At 38.5% G+C, this 25,254-nt stretch overlaps 2 protein-coding genes across 2 annotated transcripts in view; one reads left to right on the forward strand and one right to left on the reverse strand.

The window, feature by feature from the left end:
* LOC108011297 (elongation factor-like GTPase 1) overlaps positions 1 to 25,254 on the reverse strand; it is an 80,773-nt gene that overhangs the window by 12,477 nt on the left and 43,042 nt on the right. The window contains exon 4 of the mRNA XM_036815922.3: positions 882 to 1,066. Coding sequence (XP_036671817.3) covers positions 882 to 1,066 — 185 coding nt within the window. The remainder of the gene's footprint in view (positions 1 to 881; positions 1,067 to 25,254) is intronic.
* Positions 3,177 to 16,603, forward strand: aos (protein argos). The gene is made up of 4 exons (XM_017076417.4): positions 3,177 to 4,045; positions 14,548 to 15,101; positions 15,215 to 15,386; positions 15,450 to 16,603. Exons 1-4 carry the CDS (start codon positions 3,674 to 3,676, stop codon positions 15,660 to 15,662), a joined length of 1,311 nt encoding a protein of 436 aa, XP_016931906.3. The 5' UTR covers positions 3,177 to 3,673; the 3' UTR covers positions 15,663 to 16,603.

Genomic DNA, 25,254 nt, shown 5'->3' on the forward strand with positions numbered 1-25,254 from the left:
AGCTGCTCCACCAATCTCTGCCAGCTACAGTCGGACTTCTATTAAAGTAACCACCCCAACTAAGCCGAAAAAACTAAACAACAATATTGATTTGCACAAATGTCGCACATTCTTCTTCTTACAAAGAAAGAGGTCAAATGAATAAGAATTCTTAAATTACCAGAAAAATTATTTATATTGTTTTTTGAGTTTGTAATCTGACAACCGCTTATAACTATATGTTTTGCATCTGACTAATTGTGTTAAACAAATGTAGAAAAAACCACGTGATTATTTTCAGTACGTGTCAATGTGTAAGACTTACTCATGGATCCTTTTTAGCTTAATACCTCATATAGAAAAGATTTTTTTAAAGCAAGCAGACAGAAAATAATGTTTAGTCACCTCAGGTCTCTTAAAAAATGATTTAATATAAGTTCCTTTAAATAAATTGTCATTTCAATTTAATAGTGTGAAAAAATGTATTTGCACTCAAATGCTAATAATAAATCCGTAACTCATCTACAATTTTTTCTAAAATTTGTAATAGCTTTAATAAATCTAATCATTTTAGTTGGTCAAAATATCAAGTTATGGTAAAGTTACTTCAAATCAAAGTTCGCAAGAATGCTTTCTATAAATCCAACTGTTATTTTGGGTGTCGCCCCTTCTTTCTTTTAAAATATTAATTTTAGTATTATATACTAGTTTTAATTTGTTAAAATAAATAGATATTTTGGGGGTTTAGATACTAACAAGTTCAAATAAGATCTTTAATGACTGTTTTTAAGGAGTGATTTGATAGCTCTTAGTTTTGGGTCTCCCTACCTAAAGACGATCCTTACTGATACTTAAGAAATTAAGAAAGTTCAAGCTCGCAAGCTCCACTGTACAGTACTCACCTCCCAGTGGCTGAACATGAGCTGGGGACAGGCCAGGCCAGATGTCTGCTTTCGCATCTCCTGGGCGAAGTTGAACGACTCGATCACCGGCAGAAGACAGGTGACCGCGAAGTTGCCGCTGCCCTGGGTCAAATCGCCGGAGAGGATTTTGCCGTGCCGCCGGCCAATTACCGCGTACATTTTACCTGCGAATGATAGAAAACAAGAGATACGTTCTTTGATCAGCTGTTGGTCGTTAGCTAGAAATCGAATTGGGAAAAAAAAGAAAAGGGAAACCTCCAACTAACAATGGCCGCCTTTCAGTTGGAGTTCTCGGTTCTGGTTAATGCTCCTATATCGCCTGTTCTTGTTATTGTTGTTTCTGGCGCGTCTCAAGGTAACTCGTAAACAAATGAAATCTTATCGGGTTTGGCCCATAAAATTGGCGGGCTTTCTGCCGAACCGCGCGCGTTTTTCGCTTGAACTTCCAAGCCGGGAGATGGAGATGGAGATCGTTTTCAGGTCTCTCTCGAACTCTCCATATACCCTAGATGGGAGTTTTTCCGTTTGTTTAAGAATTTTGGATATCCAAAAAACATATATTTCAAATAAAATTGAAAACTGCACAACTAATCTTGAAAACAGCACCAAAATAAGTTCGAAGTTAAGAACTATGACATTTAAAATATTTAAAAATTAACTGGAGCGTTCTAAAGCATTTAATATAGGGTTATATAGGACCTTGGAAATTTCTGATGGACTTCTGATAAAAATAACCATTTTTATTTCGGTTATAACATTACAAGGACCTGATTATTGTGTGAGAAAAAATAAAAAAGATGAGCCAAAAAAATTACCTTCTAAAGGGAACTTAAAGCTTCATTTTGAGATGGGTCTCCTCCTTTCTTGTTAAACTTTTTCTGGATTTTTTTCTCTGTTCTTTTTTTGGCATGCGCTACAAGAACGAGGCCCAAACATGAAAGCACGGCAGAAGGAGAACGAAGAAGGCCGGGAGGAGGCGGAGTCCAAGTCGTTGTGGCTAAGGCAGGAATTAGTTTCCGGTGCCGTAGTAAAGATGACAAAAACAGCGCGGCGGCGGCAGCAAAAACGGCCGAAAGGATGCAACGGAAGCGGCAAAAGCCGCTTGGCTTCGATGCCCCCTTTATTTGTTGTGTTTTTTGTTATTTTGTTGTATTTTGTTACTTTTTTTTTAAGCCAAGCACGCGAGCCAGAGACACCTTGCCATCCGCTCGCTCTCACCCATACAGGCATGCAGGCACACAGATGCATCTCACAGATACTGGCACCCACACAGGCGCACGGCGGCAATGGATGCTGCAACCACCAGCGGAAAAAGCAGCAACAACATGTTCATTCATTCATATCCAGCCCACGACGCGCTCTCTTTCGAGCTCTCCGACGCTCTGCCGCTGCCAATCGTGCACCGAGAACAAAAATGTGCAAGCTTGATCATGATATAAACTTTAAAATGTTTTTCGATTCCCATTAAAAAGCGGGTATAAGTATGCTACAACATTTTTTCTTGTTGTAGGGCTGTTTTTCCTTTTTCAGATCATATTTTCAACCTCAAGAAATTTCTGTAACTTTTTCAAAATAATTGTATGATTACTGGTATAAGTTATTGTCACATTTGGAAACAAATTTAAACAATATTATTAAAAATAACGTCACATAATTACGGAATGCTTTTTTAAGAGAGCAGAAATTTTGGCCTTACCAAATAATTCCTGTATCACCCAACCTTGCATATTAAAGAGGAATTTCGGAAAATTTGTTAACTTCGCTTTTCCCTTCTTAAAATTAAATAAAAAATTATTCTTTTAAGTAATATAATTTCTAGATTTGTAAGCATTAAGTACCTGGAGTATTGACCTTATAGATTTTTATCTCTAACAACTCCAAATTTTAAAATTTTTAACAAAATTATTATTTTAAATTAAAGAATTTTTAGTTGTGCAAATATTAAGTACTTGGAGTATTAACTTCTCCAAATAGCTTATTAGACACAATTTATTATATAGATCTGGAATTTTCTCTAAGTGTAACAAAAGGCCTTTTTAATATTTTAAACAAAATTGTTTATTGAAGTAATAGAATTTTTAGATGTCTAAGTATTAGGTACCTAGAGTGTTAGCCTCTCCAAATATCTTTTTAGAAACAATATATGTATTTTCTCTCAGTGTAACGACACGCACGCACCGGCAGCGACGCGAGCAGCGGACTTCTCTGCCGGCTTCTCCAGCGGCTCTCGTTCGCCGTTCGCCGTCGCTGTTCGTTTTTGAATTTTCTGTTTGATCAGTTCGAAAAGTGAGTTGGTCGAGCGAACAACCTTATAGCGAGGGTAGCGCAAGCGATACGAGACGAAAGATCAGCGGTGCCACAGAGTATACGATCCAGGAGCGAAAGACGAGTCAGCGACGTCGCGGGTGTAAAGTTACTAAACAGCAAACAGAAACCACCCATTAACTGTAGTGGGCCCTAAAAATATTCAATAATTTTCGAGTGACATTCGCCACAAATCAATCGATCGTTCGATTTGAAACCTGATTTGTAGAGTTCGTTTCTGCAAGTGTGTTCGTGTGGCATGTAAGCCATGGGTTCTGGGCGAGCGAGCGAGATAGAGCGAGAACATTGATTTGATTCGAATTCAATTACAAAATTCATTGAGTGTCAATTACAACCGCAAAAAATAAAAAAAAAAAACAACAACAGAGAAGCAAATCTCAGGAGGAGATTCCGAGATCCAGAGCCAGATCCAGCAAAGATCATATCCAGATCCAGAGCCATAAATCATGCCTGCGACATTGATGTTGCTGCCGTGCATGTTGCTGTTGCTGCTGACCGCCGTTGCTGTTGCTGTCGGCGGCACGCGACTGCCGCTGGAGGTGTTCGAGATCACGCCGACAACATCCACGGCGGACAAGCACAAGAGTCTGGAGTACACCGTCTACGATGCCAAAGATATATCCGCAGCAGCAACTAGTACAGTGAAGCCTGCTGCCGAGCAACTGACCGTGGTGAGCATTTCCACGGCGACCGAGGAAAAGGATCTCGCCGAATCGCGGCGACATGCGCGACAAATGTTGCAGAAACAGCAGCAACATCGCAGCAGCAACAGCAAGCACATTGCCGAACGGGATCTGCGCATCCTTTACCAAGTGGGGGTGAGTAACTAAAGCCATGAAACCTAAAATTAAATTGATTAGCATTGGCTAATTACAAAGTGTGGCTCGTGCAACATGTTTGCATTGATCGGGGCAACACAAAAAAAAATAGGTACAAAATAAAAACCAACAACTGGCAATGGCAGGTTGCATAATGCAGGCAACAACGTCAGCAGACACCTGTTCAACTGGTTGCCATTTGTAAAATGCCCACGCCAGCAATATCAAAAGCAGCAGCATCTACACAGAAAATAATATCGCTTGATTAGATACTTTCATTGGGTATACAAGTAGAAGAAAGTTTAGGGGTTCAAATCCCCTCTTCAAGCACTTAGCGATCCCTTACTTTATAATGGGAGACTGTCAAACCTATATGGTTAATCAAAATCAATCAATTAGGTTTTATATTGGACCAATCTCTTACATGATTTTCTCTATCTGTACAGCAGGTTTTGCAATGCAACTTTTTTGGGCTGGGTCCGAGTCTTAGTTTGTTGTTTTGATTATTATATTTTATTTTTCGTTTTGCCCAAGAAACTCTGGCTATATTTAGCAGCCGCCCTATAGCCATTACACTTGACACCCACAAAACCACTATCCATATATCAGCACACGCATATGGCACATTTAATTGCAGCGGCAACACACTCGCTCTAGATGAAAAATGAAAGTTGTTTGCAGCCGAGAGCTCAACTCAACTGATCTGTCGCATTTGATCAATTAAAGTCGCAATTGCTATAACCGAACGATATGAGCGATACCAAAACCAATTAGCCGGCCGGGTCAAGAGTTCAATGCTGGCTGACTTATTCATGACTAAGCCAACGGTCCACCAAAAAACTTCTTGGCGTTATCTTTCCCCTTAAATCCATTACAATGCGAATTCAGATCATAGGTCAAGTCGGTTCCATTGTTCCCACTCCCGATCTGGCCATAAATCAAGTATCCGTTGAGAAAGAGACGGGACTGGAACTGAGAATGGGTATGGGAATGGGTGTCTGCCATATATCATGTATCGGATATCTATTATGTCAAATGTCATATGACAAAAAACACGCCCTGAAATCGAATTCTTGCCTGATGTTGCTACGAGGCCGAGGCGTGAAATATCAACAGCAATCAAAAGCAAAATATTGACTATATAAACAACTATGCAATGGGGCTGGGCAGCAAAAAAAAAGGTTCGAAATAGAAATACCCTTAGGAAAGATCAACATCAGTACTTTAAAATATATATAATATTTTACTTTAAAAGATTATAAAACTTTTCCTAACAATTCAGAATAAATGTTAAAAATCTTTAAGAGAATATAAAGTTGAAATCGAACTATTAAATGTCCTTAAAATATAGACCATAAACCTATTTATCTTTTTAAACCAAGGAATTCAGTTCGACTTGGTTTATAAATTTTGAAATCCGATTGTCTGCAAAAACTGTGGAGCGTATTCAAAAAAAGCATAACAAAACAACATCCTAACACAACACCTAAAATAGACAAAAACCCAAAAAAAAAAATAGAGAATTCCTGTTGTTTGGAAACTTGCAATAAAAACGCCTTATTGGAGAATAGAACACAACGGAATAGATCCACAAAAGGCAGTGAATGAGCAGCCAGAAAGAGAGGAACATAGGGGGTTAGAAAGAGACAGGGACACAGGGTGGGAAAGAGAGGGAGGGAGGAAGAAGGCGCTGGGAGGCTGGGAGGGTGAGGAAAGTTGATAGAAGAAAACAAAAAGTTCCCATGCTTAAAAGCGCTAAACATTCAGTTCCGGTATTTAAAAACGTTTTCAACAACAACGACTGAGACGGGGAAGAGAGAAAGAGAGGGCAAGAGCAACAGAGGGGGGAGGGAGATGGGAGATGGGGGAAGACCTGAATGAAAGAAAATTCATGAATGAAATACGACCACGACGACTACGAGAAGTCGATGATGATGGTCATAATGATGGTGGTACGGTATGGTATGGTGTGGTATAATGGGTGAAATGCTGGCGAGTGAGAGGGGTGATGGGGTGGTGCATGTGTGAGTTGGTACACTGGGAAAAATGCCAAAACTTGCAAGCTTATTGCATTTAAAAATATTGTAAAACAAACTGTTGGTAACTATGATATTAATATGTTTTCAAGTCGTAAAAAAAAGTATGAAAGTACCAAATTGAAAGAATTTGGTGCTATTTTCTAAGATTTGTATGTTCATTTTAAGGTATATTTCCTATGTATATATTTATTACGATCCTTATACTTTATTAAATGTCATAAGGTAATATTTGCTAATATTTTCTGAGATATTTAAGATCATTTAAAGGTTCATTTACTATATATATATATATTCTATCCTTATAATTTATTAAATGACATAAGGTATATCCATTTCTACTAAATAAGCATTCAAAATGAATGTCCAACTTGTATGCATAATTTTCTCTCACTGCACATGTGTGTGTGAATGAATGAAAACGTAAACGCTGGATGAGCAGAGCAGCCAGCGAATGCTACGTCAGCGACTTCAACTTCTCGCTTGGCTGGGCAAGTCAATCTATGAATGAATGAATGCCAAAGCGACAGACCGTCCAAATGTATGAATGGATAAGGCCAACAACAACGGCAAGCACACCAACAACAACAACAACAGAGATCGGGCAATTTGTTGGCCATATACAAACAGATCAGCCACGCATATTTGGCCTAAACAAGTCGATGTGTGTGCGCGTGGCATGGCCAAAAGCAAAAAAAGAGTTGGGAAAACGAGGTATGGGGGAGTGGTAAATGGAAATGGAATATCAAAAGAGTCTGCCACAAATTCCAATTGACTGAGAAACGCATAAACAAATCAAGCATAGATTCCAATTTTGGCCATTTGACCAAGCTACACATAAATTCTGTTGTTGCAGCCAGGTGTGAAAATGCTTTATAGGCCACAATCCAAACATAAAAACAAACGCGCCAACTGTGCGTATGCTTAATGCCAAAACATGCAATAAATACTTATGAAAATACATTTGTTTCTATACATCTAACATTTTTTTTGGCGTTTTCGGCCACACCTCTACTAGTAATTAATGGCACTTTTATGCTAATTCATACATCCAATATGTTTGACAATTTTGAATTTAAACATCTTCAAACAAGTTTTATGAATCGTTGATCTGCTTTTGGTAATTTTATGCTCATGAGTTTTTTTTTCACAGAAATCATCAATGGAATCGAGCATCCGTTTTCTAGTGAACTTTGTCAGGTTTTCTTGATGAGAAATTCTTGTGAATGAATTTCTACGTTGGGAACTATCGTTAATTTAGAAAAAAAAATTTATCAACACGGAACCCCTTAATTGATCAATCACTGATCTGCTACAGAATCGGTCTAGTTCTATAGAATTAATAGATCATAGATATGACATTCCTTAATTGGTTGATGACTAAATTAACGGGAAATGAATTTAGGCTTTTAAAATAAAAATGAAAATCTTGTATTAACACAATCCTTCTATAAATCATCAAAGTTCCGTACCTTCTTCTAAATGATTTACATCACAACAATTTGAAAACAACACTTTAATCCCATAATGAATCGAAACGCGCTTCCCTTGATTTCGCATATCATGTTTTCATAATTTCAATCTATGCTTTTTTTTCTCCACGATGGAATTTTTGTTATGCTAAATATAGAAATTATTCAATGCGATTCAGAGGCAAAAACTAAAAAAATAATAATCATAAAAAAGACAAACAAATATTATTGAAAGAGAGTAGACAGCGACGACGACAACAAAAACAATGGATATGTATATCGGTTAAGTGTGTCTGGATGCCGCAGACGCAGATAGGCGCGTATATAAAAATATTTGCATAAAAAACAAAAAAACAAAAACAACCAGCATACCGCAATTATTCACCTAAAAAAATGCCCAAGTCTACAATCTCGGAGAGCTCCATTGAGAAAAATGCCCCGACAACAACAACCTGAGCCAACGGATGCTCGGATACCAAAAAACTAGTTTGCCCACTTTTTTCCCTCGACTTCTCCTTCTTCTTCTACAATATATACTTTGTTGCTGGCGCGCGCGCCAAGTCAACTTTATAGATACAATATATATATATATTTATATATCTTATATGAATTAACTAAAATGTCGTACCAAAGTCACAGTCGAAGCTTTAAATACTCTATGGTTTACTAAGATTTCAAGATTATATAACTTCGTTGGGTTTTATTAAATATTTCTCCGTTTTGAATAAGATAATATACATTGCATTGATTTAAAAATAATCCAAATCACCTCAAAAGAGATTTAGTAGAAGGTCACTGGATTTTCGGTGAAAATAATTATCATCGTAATTATTTATTTGTCAGCCATGAGGTCAAGCAAATGTATCTATCATGTCCAGACTTCTATATCTGTATCTTTATACTCTCTCTTGATATTGTTGTCTCGGCTTTGTGCCACTTTTTTCGAAAACATTTCTCTGTTGCTGGCCAAGACGGAAATGTGGCTTCGAACACTTCCGCTTTTGTTGGCCAAGAAGCGATAGATAGATAGAGATAGAGACCTTGTTACAGTTATTGATGGACACGTTCCAATTTCCCAGACTCTGGGGCTTTTTCCGATCGTGTAAGTGTGCTAATTACGTGCCCAAAGGCGCAATTTGTTTACAATAATATCAAAACAACGAAGAAGAGAGAAAAAAGTAAAACGATGGCGGGGCAAAAAAAAAATAAATTAACTATAAATAAGCAAAGGCCAACAACGACGAATGGCTCGTCTTCGTTTGTTGCTGGTTTTCATTCATAAAAACGCACGCAGACGTCGAGTAAACAACATATTGGAATGGGTATGGGTATTATATGGGTACTACAAAGGGGGCGGCAGCGAGGCAATGGGGCGTGGCACACCGAGTTGCTCGTAATTATCACACACAAAACAGGCGAAAAACCATTTCGGGTGTTTTACTAGAGAGGTTTTGTTTTTGCCAGCAGAAAAAAATATATGTGTAAAAAACGAACAGGCAAAGCCTGTTTTCACTAAAAGCCGGGCAACTTTTCATTTAGCTAGCTGGCCATTCATTCATTCATTCATAAAAATCCCCGCAGCAACACCGAGCAAAACCCAGCAGCAACATCAACAAGCCATCGGCATTGTAGTCAAGATTTATTTATTTGGCGGCAAGCGCGTAAAAGGAGACCACAGCACAGCAGCAACATCGCAAGTAGCAGCAGCAACAGCAACTGCAACAGCAACGGCAACAGCAGCAACATGTTTATAGCCCGCCATATAGTCGGCAACATTTTGCGGTTGTCTTATTTCTTTTTGGCCAAGGCAACAATTACAATGGCCAGAAAGCCGCAGCAAAAAAGCCACAAACAACTATGCCACGTTGTTGCTGAATGAATGAATGAATGAATTACTTTTTTCCGTTCCGTTGTGGCAGCAACAGCAGCAACATCAGCAGCTGAGACCGATTGTGGTTGGATACTGGGCATGTGGAGTTGGGGTTCGGGATGAGGATGGGGTTGAGGATGAGGATGTGGATGTGGTTAGTGGATGTCCGTATGCGTAGACGTTCATTAATTGTGACGATCAACAAGCTACGCAAAAATCAAGCAGCAACAAAAAGGGGAAGTTGCTGATGTTGTTTGTTGCTGCTTCAGCTGCAATTGGCTGCCCCCAGAGAAACCAGTTTCCCAGCTATACCCTTAACAATCCTTGACGAGCTGGATGGGTATTTCAGCTATACAATGAGCTTGGATAAGGAAATTATAACTAATAAGAAATGATACAATACTATTTCACCACATATAATGTCACATAGTTGCTTTTAATGCAAGAATAATAATTTATAAACAAATTATTGAAAGCTTACACTTAAAAATTTTTAAAAGGAGCTTAAAGTTGAAGATATTTTAAATGACGTTCCTTAACAAAATGTATCTTATTTCGGTGGAAAGATGTTTAAACGTTTTTTCAGTTTACTGTCTATATTTAAGAATGAATATTTTTAAAAATGATTTCCTAAAACATGATCACTTAGGGTATCTGAACTTCTGCAACTCCCTCCTTTAGCTGACATTCTTATAATTTTTCTGCTGTTGTCTGTTGGCTTTTGCCCGCTTCCTTTTGGAATTTCTGCTGGTTTTATGAATGAAAATGTTTTTTCTCTGCTTGTTTGCGGTTGGGGCATGCTTCCGTTAAGGCAATCCAGAGAGAAAAAACGAGTGAAAAAACCAAGCAAAAGTGGCACGGTCAGTCTGCGTGCCCCTGGCGTTTCCTCGACGTTGCCTATGCAAAGTAATATTATTATATACATAAATATAAATTCATCTTGGCTTTGGTTTTTTTTTTTTTTGAGAAGCCGGCCGTACACAAATCTTCCCTACTTCCGGCTTGGGCTTAATCTCACCCAGAATTCTCTGAGCCTGAGAGTTTTCACTGGAATTCTCTGGGCCTCCGACTTGGACTTGGAATCGGAAGACAGATAGTGACCTAACAACTTCCGTGTTACTTCCGCTTCTTCGGCTCCATCTTCCACTTCCGTTTCTAACAATTTTAATTGAATTTTCGTGTAAACACACCGACTTGCGGCCATATATATCCGATGGCCCAGACTTGACCACCAGAAACCCTCGGCCTGGGATCAAAACTGAGGCTGAGCCGGCATACTTCCGCTTACTCCGGCCACATGACGACGCCAGATTGCATAATTCTCTAGCCCAAAAAAAGAGAAGAATAACCCAAAATCAGAGTGTGGGATGGGTTAGGGGTATGGGGAAAAACAATGTGAAAAGGAAATGTATAGAAAAATCATTAACGCACAGACAAAAGATAACAGAGGGTCTAGGGGTATAGGATATAGCGGAGACTACCTGATGGAAACACACTTGTGGCAGGCGGCAGGCTGCTGCCATCCATCCGTCTCGTCTAACGGTTGGGAAATCGGAAAATCGGAAAATCGGAAAAATCTCCAGCCCGGACGTTGATCGTCGTGTGTGCGTCAACGCCCTCATGGGAACCGAAACCCACGAAAGAATTACGGCCGGGGAGGGGGTTAGAAAAAAAGACTCAACCAACTGTTGCCGCTGCACCGAGAAAACTCAGACATCTTCCGTTTGTTGTGTGGAAATTTATATCATTGATTGTCCTTTGGTTGGGTCTGGTTATTGATAGCACCAGATGGGGCCGAAAATGCACAAAAAAAAAGCAAAAAGCAGAGCAGGTGCACTTGCTATTTGACCCTGTTTTGCAGAAGTCATAGTCAGGTTCTTAGGAAGGTAATGCTAGCAGCCTATTCTGAAAACTGAATAAGGTAAACCAAATGGGCCAACTATAACTATTTTGAAGTCTTTATTTTTAAATGGTTATAATGATTTTTGATTGAAGGTTATTCTAAATTATAGTTCTTGGCTATTTAAATATTTAGGAATGCTTATTATTAATCTTAAAAATTATATTTATTGATTTAATAGTTCTATATATATTTTTTTACTTTATGGTTTTAATTTTTTCTCGAAGCCACATCAAAATAATATTTTTCAATAAGTTAAAATCAAAATCTATGAGTAAAAGTGCGACCTAATGCTTGAAAAGAAAGCCATTTCGGAATGTATTATTTGTTGATTGATATAAAATAATATTTTCCAATAAGTAAGAATCAAAACCTATGACAAATAAGACGACCTAAAGCTTGAAAAACCCCATTTCTGAATGTATTACCCGATGATTATTATAAAATCCCTATAGGAATCCCTCCAAATTGGCACCACTGCCTTGTGCAATTGTAGACACCTCACTTCCGTTGCGTGGAGTGGCATTCCCGGCATTCAGGCAGCCACATGAGGCATGACAGCAATGAGGCTAGAAGTAGCTCCAAGAATTCCATTGAGGGGAGTCCCCCCAACCCAAACCATGCCATCTTCCCCCCTCTGGAGGTTGTGTGCGGGGTTAATTTGATTCAATTAAAGAGATGGTATGGGCGAAGGGTTCCCCATTTCAGGCGGCTTTCATTGAAATCAAAAGTCACACAAAAGCTTGTCAATGCTTGCCGCCTCACGTTGCAGTGTCCAGCTGCTGGAAAGAATAAGGGGGTAAATGGGAGCCAGGCGGGGGGAAAACTCAGCTTTTATTGTCTTTGGCGCGTTCTCAACTTCCGTTGGCACTGCACTTTGACACATGAGGCTAATTGTTTGACTGCTCAGGGAGCGGTATACGTATGTACACGCGTGCTGCTGATGGAGATCGGGCAAATTATAAAGTGTGGCAGCAGCTTGGACCCCCCAGCCCCTCTGCTTACCCCACCACACCTTCTTTGGGGAGCTGTTAAACCGGAAATCCGGTTGCCTTCGCTCCCTTCTCGCCGCCCTTCTTGTGTTTGCTTTTTCCCTCGCTTTTTGTGTTGGCCCGGCAAAACTTTTACTACTCTTCCAGCTTCTTCGCCAACACAAAAACTTTCGTGTTGTTTATAAGTTGATTCTAGTGATGCACAGAAAGAAATTTCTTTAACATTCCAGAGTTTACAACAATATTTTCATTCTTATATTAATCATATATTGTAAGAGTATTGTTTTAAGCTCATTTCAAATGAATTTTTTTTATCTTAACATATTTTCTATGGCAATTTAACCTAGTTCATATAAAACTTTTTACAACATCTTTTATGAAGATATCACTCTATAATTATACATTTAAAAAGGTGCAAAGCCATTTTTGTTATGAGTACACCAATTTAGTCTAGAATTTTTCTCTGTGCATCTATAGTGAGCTTCGCAGAGATGAGCTGATGGCTTTGGAATGCCGATGAAGCATGTCTTCTTAGATATGCTGCCCCTGCCCTGTGATTTGCTTATCAATATGTAAAATTTTATACGTATAACGGTGATGTCTTTGAAGTGCCATTTCCCGACACAACAAGAAAAACAACGAATCAAACACAACGAAAAAAAATGGTAGAGAAAAAACACTGAAGGGGAAGAAATCTCAATAAACATGCTCGAATTTCAAAGAATTTCTCACGCTGCTTACTCGACAGCGACCCCCTATAAAACTCCACTTCTGGCGTATCCTGTCAGGGGTGGATTGACAATGGCCACATAGCTCCCCCTTCAAACGGAAAAGAATCTCAGCAATGCCCGAAGCTCCTACTTGAAATATGAATAATCAAAGTGAAGACAAATTCGCTCGTCAAAAGGGTTAAGGACTTCGGCAGGTGCTATGCCTGAAACTGGGTCAAAAATGCGTGGGAATCTCAAAGAATAACTGGCAAAAAGGAAGTTCCGGAAGCGACATTATAAGCGAAAAAAAAAATAAAATCAGGAAGTAAATAAAACTAATAAAGTGAATAAGGAAGGCAGGCAGACGACTTCCGGAGGGGAATGAGACAGAGAACAGCAAAAACAGAGAACAGAGAGAATTGTCATAGAACTCCAGTTCAATTGAGCAAAAAGGTAAAAGGTCAGGCAACCTGTTTCGGATTCACTTCCGCTTCGTCTACGGCTAATCCCTTTTGCGTGTGTGTGTGTGCACTCGCTTATTTACTTCCGTCAGTTGCACTAAATCACTTCCGGACTTCCGGTATGCGCTCACCCTCAAAAAAAAACAAAATAAAGGACCTCAAGGAATGACCCTAAACAGCTCAGGTAGCAGCAGGTGCAAGCCGAAGACCCAAAAAATAATTTGAATAAAAATCAAGAGAAAAGTGAAGAGATAGAGAGAGAAATGAAATTGAAACCAAACAAAAGGCGAAAACCCTCGACAAAAAGGGATAACACACAGGAAAAAAAAATAACACAAGGTGCGCGACAGTTCCACTTAAAAAATTGATTGCTTTCGATAATTTCATTGGAAACCTGTTGTTGTTGCTGTGGACGTTGCTGTCAAGCATCACTAACAATAAAATCGAATGATAGAAGGGAATCAGCCTCTGGAGTGGCATCCTCGAAAAGCACCCATCAGTTGCTAGTTGTTGGTTTTTATGTTACGACCAGGACCCAAACACAATGCATAAGTTTTTATTGGCCCCGACTTGGGCAAACAACAACAGAACCCAACTTTTGGGTCTCTCGTCTCTCTGTTTAGAGAATTCAATTAATGAAATGTATTTGCCGGAGAACATACAAACAAACAAACAAACAAAAACACACCAAAGTTATCCCCGAGTTTGAACCGACTTTAGTCGTTGTAGTTATGTTAATCAAGTTGCCAAGATTGTCTTGACACAAGCGGCTATTATTGAAGGATTCGGGACATTTTGGGCTAAGGAAGTTTACCCTTATGGTTTGTTTATCTTATGGTAATGTGGCGAATAATCAATGGAAGTATGAAGGAGATAATAATAGGCTCTTATGGCTTAAAATCAAGTTCTTAAAATGTATTATATTTCATTGGTTTCTCGAAGATTACGGATGAAATGAATACACCCATTGCTATTCACAATTTAGGGAGGTTATTTGCCTTTTAAAAATAAAATATATGCCAATATATTTTACTAATCAATTTCTTTTACTTCATTTCAAGGACTCTGAGGATGATCTGCCCATCTGCGCCCCGAATGCGGTTTGCTCCAAGATCGATCTATACGAAACTCCCTGGATTGAGCGACAGTGTCGCTGTCCCGAATCGAATCGTATGCCCAACAATGTGATCATCCATCATCACAGTCATTCGTCGGGTTCGGCGGATTCCCTGAAATACAGGAACTACTTCGAAAGGGAGAAGATGATGCAGCACAAGCGAATGCTTTTGGGTGAATTCCAGGATAAGAAATTCGAAAGTCTGCACATGAAGAAGCTAATGCAGAAACTGGGCGCCGTCTATGAGGATGATTTAGATCATCTGGATCAGTCGCCGGACTATAATGATGCCCTGCCTTATGCGGAGGTGCAGGATAATGAATTTCCACGCGGTCCGGCGCACATGAGGCACTCGGGTCATCGGGGATTAAAGGAGTCACCCACTAACTTCATTGGAGGCTGTCCTAGCAGTTTGGGCGTGGAGGATGGTCACACTATTGCCGATAAGACCAGGCACTATAAAATGTGCCAGCCGGTTCACAAGCTACCCGTTTGCAAGTAAGTTGAAATATATTACATAAACTTCATATTTCTGAAGAATTCTTTACCAAAATGGTCTAAAAAAAATAAAAAATATATTATCTAAATGAAATATCTCTCTTCCTTTGCAGACACTTCCGTGACTACACTTGGACCTTGACAACGGCAGCCGAGTTGAATGTGACAGAGCAGATAGTCCACTGTCGGTGTCCCCGGAACTCGGTGACCTATCTCACCAAGAGGGAACCCATCGGCAATGGAAGTCCTGGCTACAGATACCTCTTCGCCTGCTCTCCTCTGACGGTGAGTTTATAAGGAATTTTCTCGTGAAAACTTGGCTATAACATTTATTTTTATTTTATTTAGCGCCTTCGCTGTCAGCGGAAGCAGCCGTGCAAGTTGTTCACGGTGCGAAAACGGCAGGAGTTCCTCGACGAGGTCAACATCAACTCCCTGTGCCAGTGCCCCAAAGGTCACCGCTGCCCCAGTCATCATACGCAGTCCGGTGTGATAGCCGGCGAGAGTTTCCTGGAGGATAACATACAGACATATTCCGGTTACTGCATGGCCAACGATTGAGTGCAGCACTTGGGAACCATTCCACACAGCAAACGTATATAAAACAAACACTTTGTAAAGGAGGATAGATTGAGCGGTGGAGCAGCTACTATATAGATATCGACTGAGCCAATTGAGTCTCGCCAAGTTACCAACTAATGAGAATGAGGAAAAACGAACAAATACAAGCTTAGAACTTAAAATGCCTAATCCGCACACACACAAATCATTTTCAAGTTTTAAAAAAGGAGCGTGTTTCTTTTGCTACCAAATTTTGGTCATAAAACGTATGATATAAATATTTAATTAGTTTTAAGCAACGATATGTGCGCAGTTTGTTATACAAATAATTTGTAATGAATATTTATGAAAACAAGAGCAAAACCTGCAACGAAGGAGGGCATACCTTCCATTATGTAATATAGCAACAAACTATACTCGTAATCTAACCCGCATAAATTGTATATATTTTAATATATGTATAACTAAAAAAAAAAAATGGAGAAACAGTTTCAGTTATAATTTAAACGGAAATTACGTAGAGCAACGCAGCAAAGGTCAAAGAGCAGGATGTGCCAAATGTGCAGATAGGGTGCAGTTAGTTAACCTAAGGATATATCATTGAATAATTCATAGCGAGGGCAGTTCGAAACTGTGACAACTCTGGCAGCTATTTTAGTGCAATTTTTTATGACGTCTTCAAAGCGATTTCCTTTGGAATCAGGCTCAGCAATGGGTTTCCAAGGAAGTTAGAAATTAATTTAGAAATTGCGCACTTCATGTAAACGTATAGTAACCACCATGACTCCTCCTCTTCCCTCTAACTATGCATATGTACATCGATTTAAGCTACGAGATTTTGTTTTTTTCTAAAAACGAGCAACAAAATTGAGCGATGTTTTGGGTTTAAACATTTTGTAAAAAGGCAAAAATAAATTTTAATTTATGAAAAAAAATCTTAACTAATTTGTTTTATTCTGAATAGATTTTTATTTTTATACCTAAATATAAATTATTTAAAGCCCTTATAAGTAGGCAATATTAATCATTATTATATCATTCTCTGATTGCATTTTGTCCACATACTTTTGTGAACACCGTGGCTTTCAAATGTATTGCCTACTTTTTGGCTAAGTTATAAGTAATTTTTACATTGAATGTAAAAATATTTAATTTGAAAAAAAACATTTAATGATAATAAGGCGAACATAATAATGATAATAAATCATTTTCATTGCTACTTAAAATAAAATTTATTTTACCTATAAAAAACAAACAAATCTGTTAAGACCAAAAAAATGAAACAGTTAGGGACTTAAAAAAAACGGATGTTTAAAAAATGATATTTCACAAAATATAACTTCTTGATAAGCTGCTAGATGTAATGGAGTTATCTTATCAATATAACACCATGATCCAAATGTTTTCTAAGAGATCTAAAATATAATTAAAATGAAATAGATCGGAGAAGATCCGCAACAAACACATCAATCCGCAAAAAGAATGAAACCAATTATAACGCCATAAAATTACATTTCAGGCTAATAACCGACAATTACAGAACTCTGGATTTGCTGGCTTAATTCTTGACCAAATTGCCACATGCCTTATGCATCCATCAAAATTATTCAACCGCAGAAGTGCTTCCTCTCTAAACTCTGCCCAAGCAAAACCAATTAAAACTAAAGCAAAAGTAACGTAAAGTTAAAGCCAAAAGCCGAAGCTTAAGCAGCTGAAAATGCAAATCATTGGACCAATGTTGATTAGAAAGCAGCTGTCGGCGCCTGAAGAAGAAGTCAAGACCCGTCATATAATTAAATAAATACCTCAAGATGCTGGAGAGGTTGGCCCTCGCTGCCTTGCCACAAATTCAATTACGGCCAATCCATAAAAACAAAGCAACAAAAAGCCCTGATCAGGAATTATGTTTTGCTTATAAAAAAAACATTACATTACCCTTTCCACCGAAAGAAAGAAGTGTAAAAATATGCAGTGCGAAAACTCAAGTATATCATAAAAAGATGAGTACTTTTTTTTATGGGCTTTACCGGAAGAAGTCAGAGCATGGGAGAAATATCCCAGGTTTCAGCGAATGCATAAAGCGGATTTATATTAAGCATACAAGATCCTCAAAATCGTTTAGTGTGCCAACTAATTAGCCAAAGATCATAGAAAAATGAAAAAGATCATGGGAAAAGCAGCCTTCCAGCAGCAGCCACATATATGTGGCCACATGAAAACAGACAGAATGGGCACAGTTAGAAGACAGTTTATAGCATTAGCCCCTTAACAAGACCCAGCGGAGAATAAAGAACGAACAACCCAACCAACTAACCGACAGACACACAGACTCTTAAAAACTTTAATTAGAGTTTAAGGAGCCCGGTACATTTTTCATTAGCCTGGCCATGAAATTCACTCACTTTTAGCCATCAGAACAGACAACTACAGACACAGACACCGAAATTGCCAGCAGTTAGCCACAGAAATAACTCATTGTCGCCCATTCCTCCGCGTTTTGTCCTCAATCTCGATCTGAGGTCGGCAATTTTCACTTCAACATGGGACTCTTGTCCCCAGAAACCGATGTTTTTGGCTCAGTAAAAGTCGAAACTGAGGTAATAGAAAGTAAGTGCCCAGCTCTCGCAAATTAATGTTCTTGAGATGATAGGGGATTGTATAGCTTCATTGGTGGCTTTTATGTAGTAAATATCTTAAGCCAACAAGTTATGACTATTATTGTGATATCCTAGCTAACGAAGATCCATCGCTTCTCTGATCAACCGAGGATCCTGCATTAAACCGATTGAATCTTCAGTCTTCGAGATTCCAGATTCCTGAAGTCATCTATCATGAAAATTCCTGAGTAATTATTATTTTGGCGAAAGTTTCATCACCCATCAAAACGCAGCGGGTCCGAGTTGACTGACTTTGCTACTGTTGCACAGATGACCGTCGATAACTAATTATTTCCACTCATCTTTCGACAGCCAAAGGAAGCAAAAAGCTGCCAAGGTGTCTGCATTTTCGATATTTATGAGCCATCATCATCGGACTGGCTCTACGACTCTACCAGTCCCCCGCCCCCAAAAGTGGATGAATACTGAACCTCAACCATATATTGATTGATTGGCTTTGATTATTGGCCGGACAGCCGATGGCTGAAATTTGCATGCCAAAAGCGACATAGGGAGATAGATATTGGTTACTGAGTTTCGGGTTATTGGATACCAGATTTATATGCATCATTAGAAAATGCCAACAGGGCTGCTTCTTCTCTTTCACTGCTCGTAACTTTCTTTCGCATCATTAAAATGAATAACAACAAATTAGTCGCAAAACAAAAACAATACCAAGAACTGTCCACAAATATCAAGACCCCGAAAACAAAGTTGCATGTCTTGAAGGAAGACTTATGTAAGACACTGGGGAAAAATGAGGTAATCAAAAAGGGGTTAAGTTTTAAGTTTATCTTTTTCATCTTGCCAAAATGAATAATGTAAATACTGATTTATAAATAATAATAAGCAACATTTTTCCTAACATTTAACATTTTTTAGGGATATAAAAGTCAAACATTTATATTATAAGAACATTTTCAAGATTTCCAGATGGTTTTCTTGATTTTCGCAGTGCACGAAGAAATTTCTTTCGTATCCGAAAAATTTCTTCATTTGCGGGTCACTAATTAGACGCGATTTGTTGGTCCGAGCAGACATGCAATCTCCCCCATGAGGAAGACCAAAAAAAATAGTGAGATGGGGGAAGTGGGAACAACCGGCCCTTTAAATGGCCAACATCTGCATAATTATGCGTTGTTGTTGGAAGGTGCTTATGCATCTCAATGAATTTAATTGTGCAACATTAAGCGTGGAATGGGCTTAGGCTCATATCAATTTCTGGCCTGGGAGAAATGGAAAATGAGAAACAGAAGCGCAGAAAGCCCACTCAAATATAATTATTCTTAATATATATCTTTAGACCGCGGCCGGTACTTTTTGCGGCTATTTTCACCGCTTTTTTTCGGTTAACTCTTCATACAGGAAGCACTCAGGTGAAGATTTCACCTGTTGCTTGGAAAGTGAAATTTCGTGGGTTCATCGTTTTATTTTCATTTCTATTTCTATTTCCACTTTGGCTCTGTGAGATAATTTAAATGCGATAAGACATTAATCAATGCAATTAGCCTAACAATTGTATTGATATCCGATGGATGTGAATTTTCAACTGGACAAATTTCCAAAGATCTTAATGGCATTTTAATGGGAGCAGGCAGGCAGTCAGGGTGAAAGTTTATCGATTTATTTTTTGGAAGCTGGCCGAGGAAAATCTGTGATATGCAAAAAAAAATATGCCGCACTTAATGGCGAATCCAGACAATGCAATAAACTGCAACAATAAAGCAATAACAGTAACAATAACAATAATTGTAATAGCCAAAGTGCAGTGCCAAGTCATCGCCGATTCAAATGGAGCTTGAAGCTTGAAGCTGAAGATGGAGATGCAGATGCAGGCGAGGTGCGGCCGCAAAACGAAAGCCGAAAGATCCAAAGATACAAGATACAAATCATGCATTACAATGGTTAGGGGCAGAGGCACATGCATTGAAATTGAAAGTAACACACGACTGCAACTTGATGATGATTTTCTAATTGCACAAAAGCCGAGATGACTCAAGTGCCTGCAAACGCAAAGCAACCTCAACATTTTTCCCGAAAGGTGTTAAGTATGCAAATGACGAGCAGCTCTCGAGTTAACATCTCCAAGCCGAAAAAAAGTAGTCATGTTGTAATATTTACGGCCAAACAAAAATAAAAAACAACTCAAACACACATATGATCCGTGTGGGCGGGGTCAGCGCGCCTTTTTGGCCCAAAAGCGAGCGGTAAAAGTCGCCAGCGATTTTGACCCCACAGCCCCAAAGCGGCAGCAGATTCGCATCTTTCAGATACTTTTACATGTACTTTCTCTACTTAGAGCTAGAGTTTGGCTGCCATCGCACAATTTTTTCTCAATTTTTTTTCTCCTTGCCTTTTAGGCCGCGCCTAATCGGAATTTGTGCGCAGGCGAGGAGGAGGACCTGGAGGAGAAGGCCCCCGAGGAGGAGACCCCAAGATCACTGGAGATCAGTGGCAGCGACAACGCTTTGATGTTGTAATTAACTTTCATTAGACTAAGCAAACAACTCCGAGAATTGCAAGCGAACAAAAAATGATCGCGCAAAACGTTGGTAAAAACTCAAAGAAATCTCTTCAAATTTGGAACTTCCGTAAGCGAATCTCGCATTTAAGTCTTTAGTTGGGTTTTTTTCCCTTGGCTCGCTTTTTTTTTTGGCACTTCCAGGTAGAGGGGCAAACTAAATTTCACTTTCGCTACACAATATCAACAGCGATTTAAGTGTGTGCTATATTTAAGTATTTACTTGGCCAACAATACAAAAAGTGAACACAACAAAAGGCAAATAAACTTAAGCCATGTTACCCTGGAAGTGATGTTTTGGGAAGAACTGTATTTGTTAAAAGAGTTTTTAACTTAAAATTAAATAAACAAATAGTAAAAATATTTTATAGATTTTATGAGGGAGTTTGTGTTAAGAAATGGTATTATATTTATTTGTTTAAATATTTAAGGTGAAATATGGAAAGAAAGAGGTGTTCCACAAACATTACCAAAATCTAACGTTTAAATGCACTATTTCTTATAAAAAAGATACAAGGTATCTTCCAGTCGAAGATAAAATTGTAACATTTTCTCCTCCCAACTCCTATTTACCTTTTCAACTATTTCTTTTGGTCATGCGAATTCGTTTTCAAGGCGCGTTGATTGTTTTTCTTCCCCCACCATCGCCCCCATCCCTTACCAAAATACAAAAAAAGTCGGAAAAAAATTGGCCAAAAAAGACAAACGATCCATGGGAAAGCCGCAAAAACCGAGATTCAAGCATTCAAATGAGATGCGGAGAGACTTGAAGTATTTGCCTTGATTCCGCTCAATTGGCAATTTCGGAAAGAAAGTCCCCCATGCGCGTCCAAATGCGAGTCCAAGTTCGAGAATCCCGCTGAGCTGCAGTTTTGGCCACGTAAAGCCACTTGGCCAACTACTTGACTACCCGAAGATCGTGTCCAAGTGGCCCGCTGAGTAATTAATGACACGAACCCCGAAATTTCATCGACCACCAAGTCCTCTTCTAATTAAATAAACAAAATGAGTGGTTGGGAAAATTTTTGGCACAAAACCCCTAGGAGATAAACCCATAAGCTTCTTTGTAATTAAAATAAAACTTTCCATTTTAAATTAAGGGTTAAGCAGAATACATAAATAAGACTCGACTTTAGTCTCTTGAGATTTGAGAGAAAAAAGGTATACATTTAAATGGAAGGTAAGTACTAACATTTTATGTTTCTAACTAAATTTTACAGCCTTTGGAAAATAATTAAATGTTACCTACCAAAATGAAGATAATTTAGAAGGTGAAGGTTTCAGATAAAAAACTTTAACATGAGGTTTCTATGATAAATGGGTCATCTTTAAAAATGCTTTGCAAAAACTTTGAGAAGATAAATATGCAATTTTAACGCTTACTTTCCTTTTCAAAAAGCAAAATTTGATCTTGAGTAGGAAAAAATCACTTGAGGAAAATCATATTAATGGAAAAAATAACCATTGACAGCAAAGGCGGCTGTAGAAAAAAAAAAAGAAAACCGAAGGCAGAAGGAAAAATATAATTTAGGTGCAAGAGAAAATTCAAGCGCATCATGCGAGCAAAGGTTTTTCCCCAGCACTATAGCCATACCATGCCATACCATACCAAACCATCCCATGCCTGGATGACAGAAATGATGATGAATACGCGTTGGCAGCAGCAGCCAGCCCAAGGCCCCTTGGTCCCCCCTGCTCAAAAGTATAGTGGATATGGCAACAAAGCCGCAGACATCATCAGCAGTTTTAACGGCTGCCAAAGTTGCCAACGCTCCCAACTTGCGGGTGTTGCGGTGCTGTGTTGTTTCTGTTGCTGCTGAGGTCTGTCACACCATCGCATCGCTGACTGACAGACATGTGAGGAAAGGTCTACACTGAGAGAATAAGGGAATAACTAGGACTTGAGAAGTTCAAGATAAATCACAGATAACGAAGCAAGCAAGTTCTGAATTAAAAAGTCACACTCAAGATATATCACCTAACTGGTGTCAGAAGATCTTCAAGATCAATGGCAAAAAAGGGTTGTCTTATAGAAAACCTTTAAGATTTTTTACTTTGTTAAAATAGTATTACCATTTTTCGTATAGAATGAGGGTACTTCCTATGTATTTACGACTAAAGTTATAAAAGTATTTAAAATACTCTTCAATAGGAAGATATGATGGTAAACTTTAAGATCATATTTTCAATCATGTCATACAATGTCATTTAATATCAAAAGATTTATTTTCAATAACTCAAAACGTAAAAGAATTTCTATTTTATTTGTAACAAATCCTGAATCATAATTATGTATTTTAATAAAATGTTTATTAATTCCCTGAGTGTACTGGGTAGTATTGGGTGTATCCAGGTGAAGCTGCCTTGCAATTGCATTTAATGAACCCGCTTCAAACACGAAGCTGCAAAAACAATGTCAGCCGGCGAGAGCGCGAAAAATGTTTCAATAATTTAATGCAAATGCACAATAACAATAACCATTGGCCCACACTCCGGCGCTTCCCTCATAAATATAACAATTTTCAAATTACATTTTTAATGAACTCATAAAAATCATTAAGACCCATGGCATGTTGTCAATCCTTTGTCTCCGTTGCTGTGTGGTCTCTGGATGGTTGGGATTTCATGGGAGATGGCAGATAAGGCAGATGGCGAATGCCAGATCTGTTTTCTTTCACTGACAGTTGCAACATGGTGGCATTACCCGCGATAGGATCTGCATTTCAGGGGAAATTAGCTTTGAAATGTGATTTGAATTGGGTGCTTGAACTGGGGGAAAAATGTATGCAGAAATTTGGGGTTTAAAGGGTAGATAATATCGCGATTAAATGGATAAACACTTTAAGTTAGTAGCGAAAAATATTGTGGTACCGTCGACAATTTGGTAAGCAATTTAAAAAATATACATAAAACTGCGTTTTTTATGATTATGATCATATCCGTAAAGACGTAAAGATACTTCATTAAATTGCATGTCTTAAAAAATAATGATCTTAATAAAAGTTCCCAATTAATTGTGTCATATTTGTGTTAGAAAATCCGATAACACAGTCAACTTTTAAACAATCCCCTTTTAAATAGCACACTAACTCATTTCCAAATAATCCCTCGATAGCCGATTAATACTCACCAATAATTCCGTGATGGATGTGAGAAAACAATGTGGGATTATGGTAATTCTAGCAACAACCTTTCACCATAGAACACATTTATGCCGAGTTACAAAAGGCAGCGATGAAGTTGCGACCATCCTTTTCTTGGTTTATCCATATAAATGGGTTCTTTTTTTTGCAGAAATGTTTGAGAAAATTAAAACAAAACATTGTGACAGCTTTCTTTAGCACATTTACAAATTAAAATTGGCAACCGCAGGGCTGGGAGGGAAAAACCAAGAGGACAAACCAAACAACCACTAGAAATGGACCAACAAAGTGCGACAGAGACGGATGAGGTCGACAGGGGCAGAAAGAGAGATAAGATAGCTACCAATCTGAAACTGGGCTTGAAGTGTACGCAAACTGTCTTGGGATGTTAGTGGTAAAAGGCGTTGAGGTGAAGGCACCCGGAGGGGGTAATTAAGAGCGTGGGACGCTGTAGAAAAACCACGGAAAATATGCGTCCAACTTGGAAAATAGAAAACTGACAGGGACAGAAACAGAAACGGAGAGGGAAAACGTAAAATCAAGAAATATGATAAACATGCGAAACATTTTTACAAGCCAATTTCGTTGCTCTTCATCAAAGATTGTTTTTTTTTCCCCCGGGAATCGGGGTCAGGAAAATCACTTTCATTTGACTTAGAGAGTTGGTAGAAACTTCTTTAAAAACCCATTTCGGGGCCATTGTTGTGTCCCCAAGAATGCAACGCACCACGAATGTTGAAATATGGCATTAGAGATTTAGAATCGTATTAATTAATTTGCATAAAAACCAGTCCAAGTCGAGGTCAGAGCAAACGATATAGATACAATGTGGGATCTTCCACTCATAGGTTCTCGGTGCCCTGGACAGTTACGAAAGAAAAACCTAAATAGAATCGACAAGTCTCAAAGAAATGCAAATGCCTCGTTGCCATACAAAAACGACTTATGGTGGGACAAAAGGCCAAGAGTGGTTCACTTTGTTAGCCAGTTCACTTCACCTCCTCACTGGGTCATAACGTTTGACACCTTTTCGATAGAGGTCCAATGGTCAGCAGTGCAACCAAGTTGGTATATTCAAAATATGCTACTAACTCCGAGTAGTATGACCCAAAAATGAAACTTTAATAAAAACGAAAGCCGGTAAGCCACATAAACAAATAGTGTACAAAGTAAAGATTAACTTAAATAATTATGCAATAATATTTTCAAAAGATATTTGAACTTAAGTCTAGTACTAGATCCATTGAAGTATAAAATCCTTTGAAACTTTT

The sequence above is a fragment of the Drosophila suzukii genome, chromosome 3, assembly GCF_043229965.1.
Source record: "Drosophila suzukii chromosome 3, CBGP_Dsuzu_IsoJpt1.0, whole genome shotgun sequence".
Taxonomy (NCBI): Eukaryota; Metazoa; Arthropoda; class Insecta; order Diptera; family Drosophilidae; genus Drosophila; species Drosophila suzukii.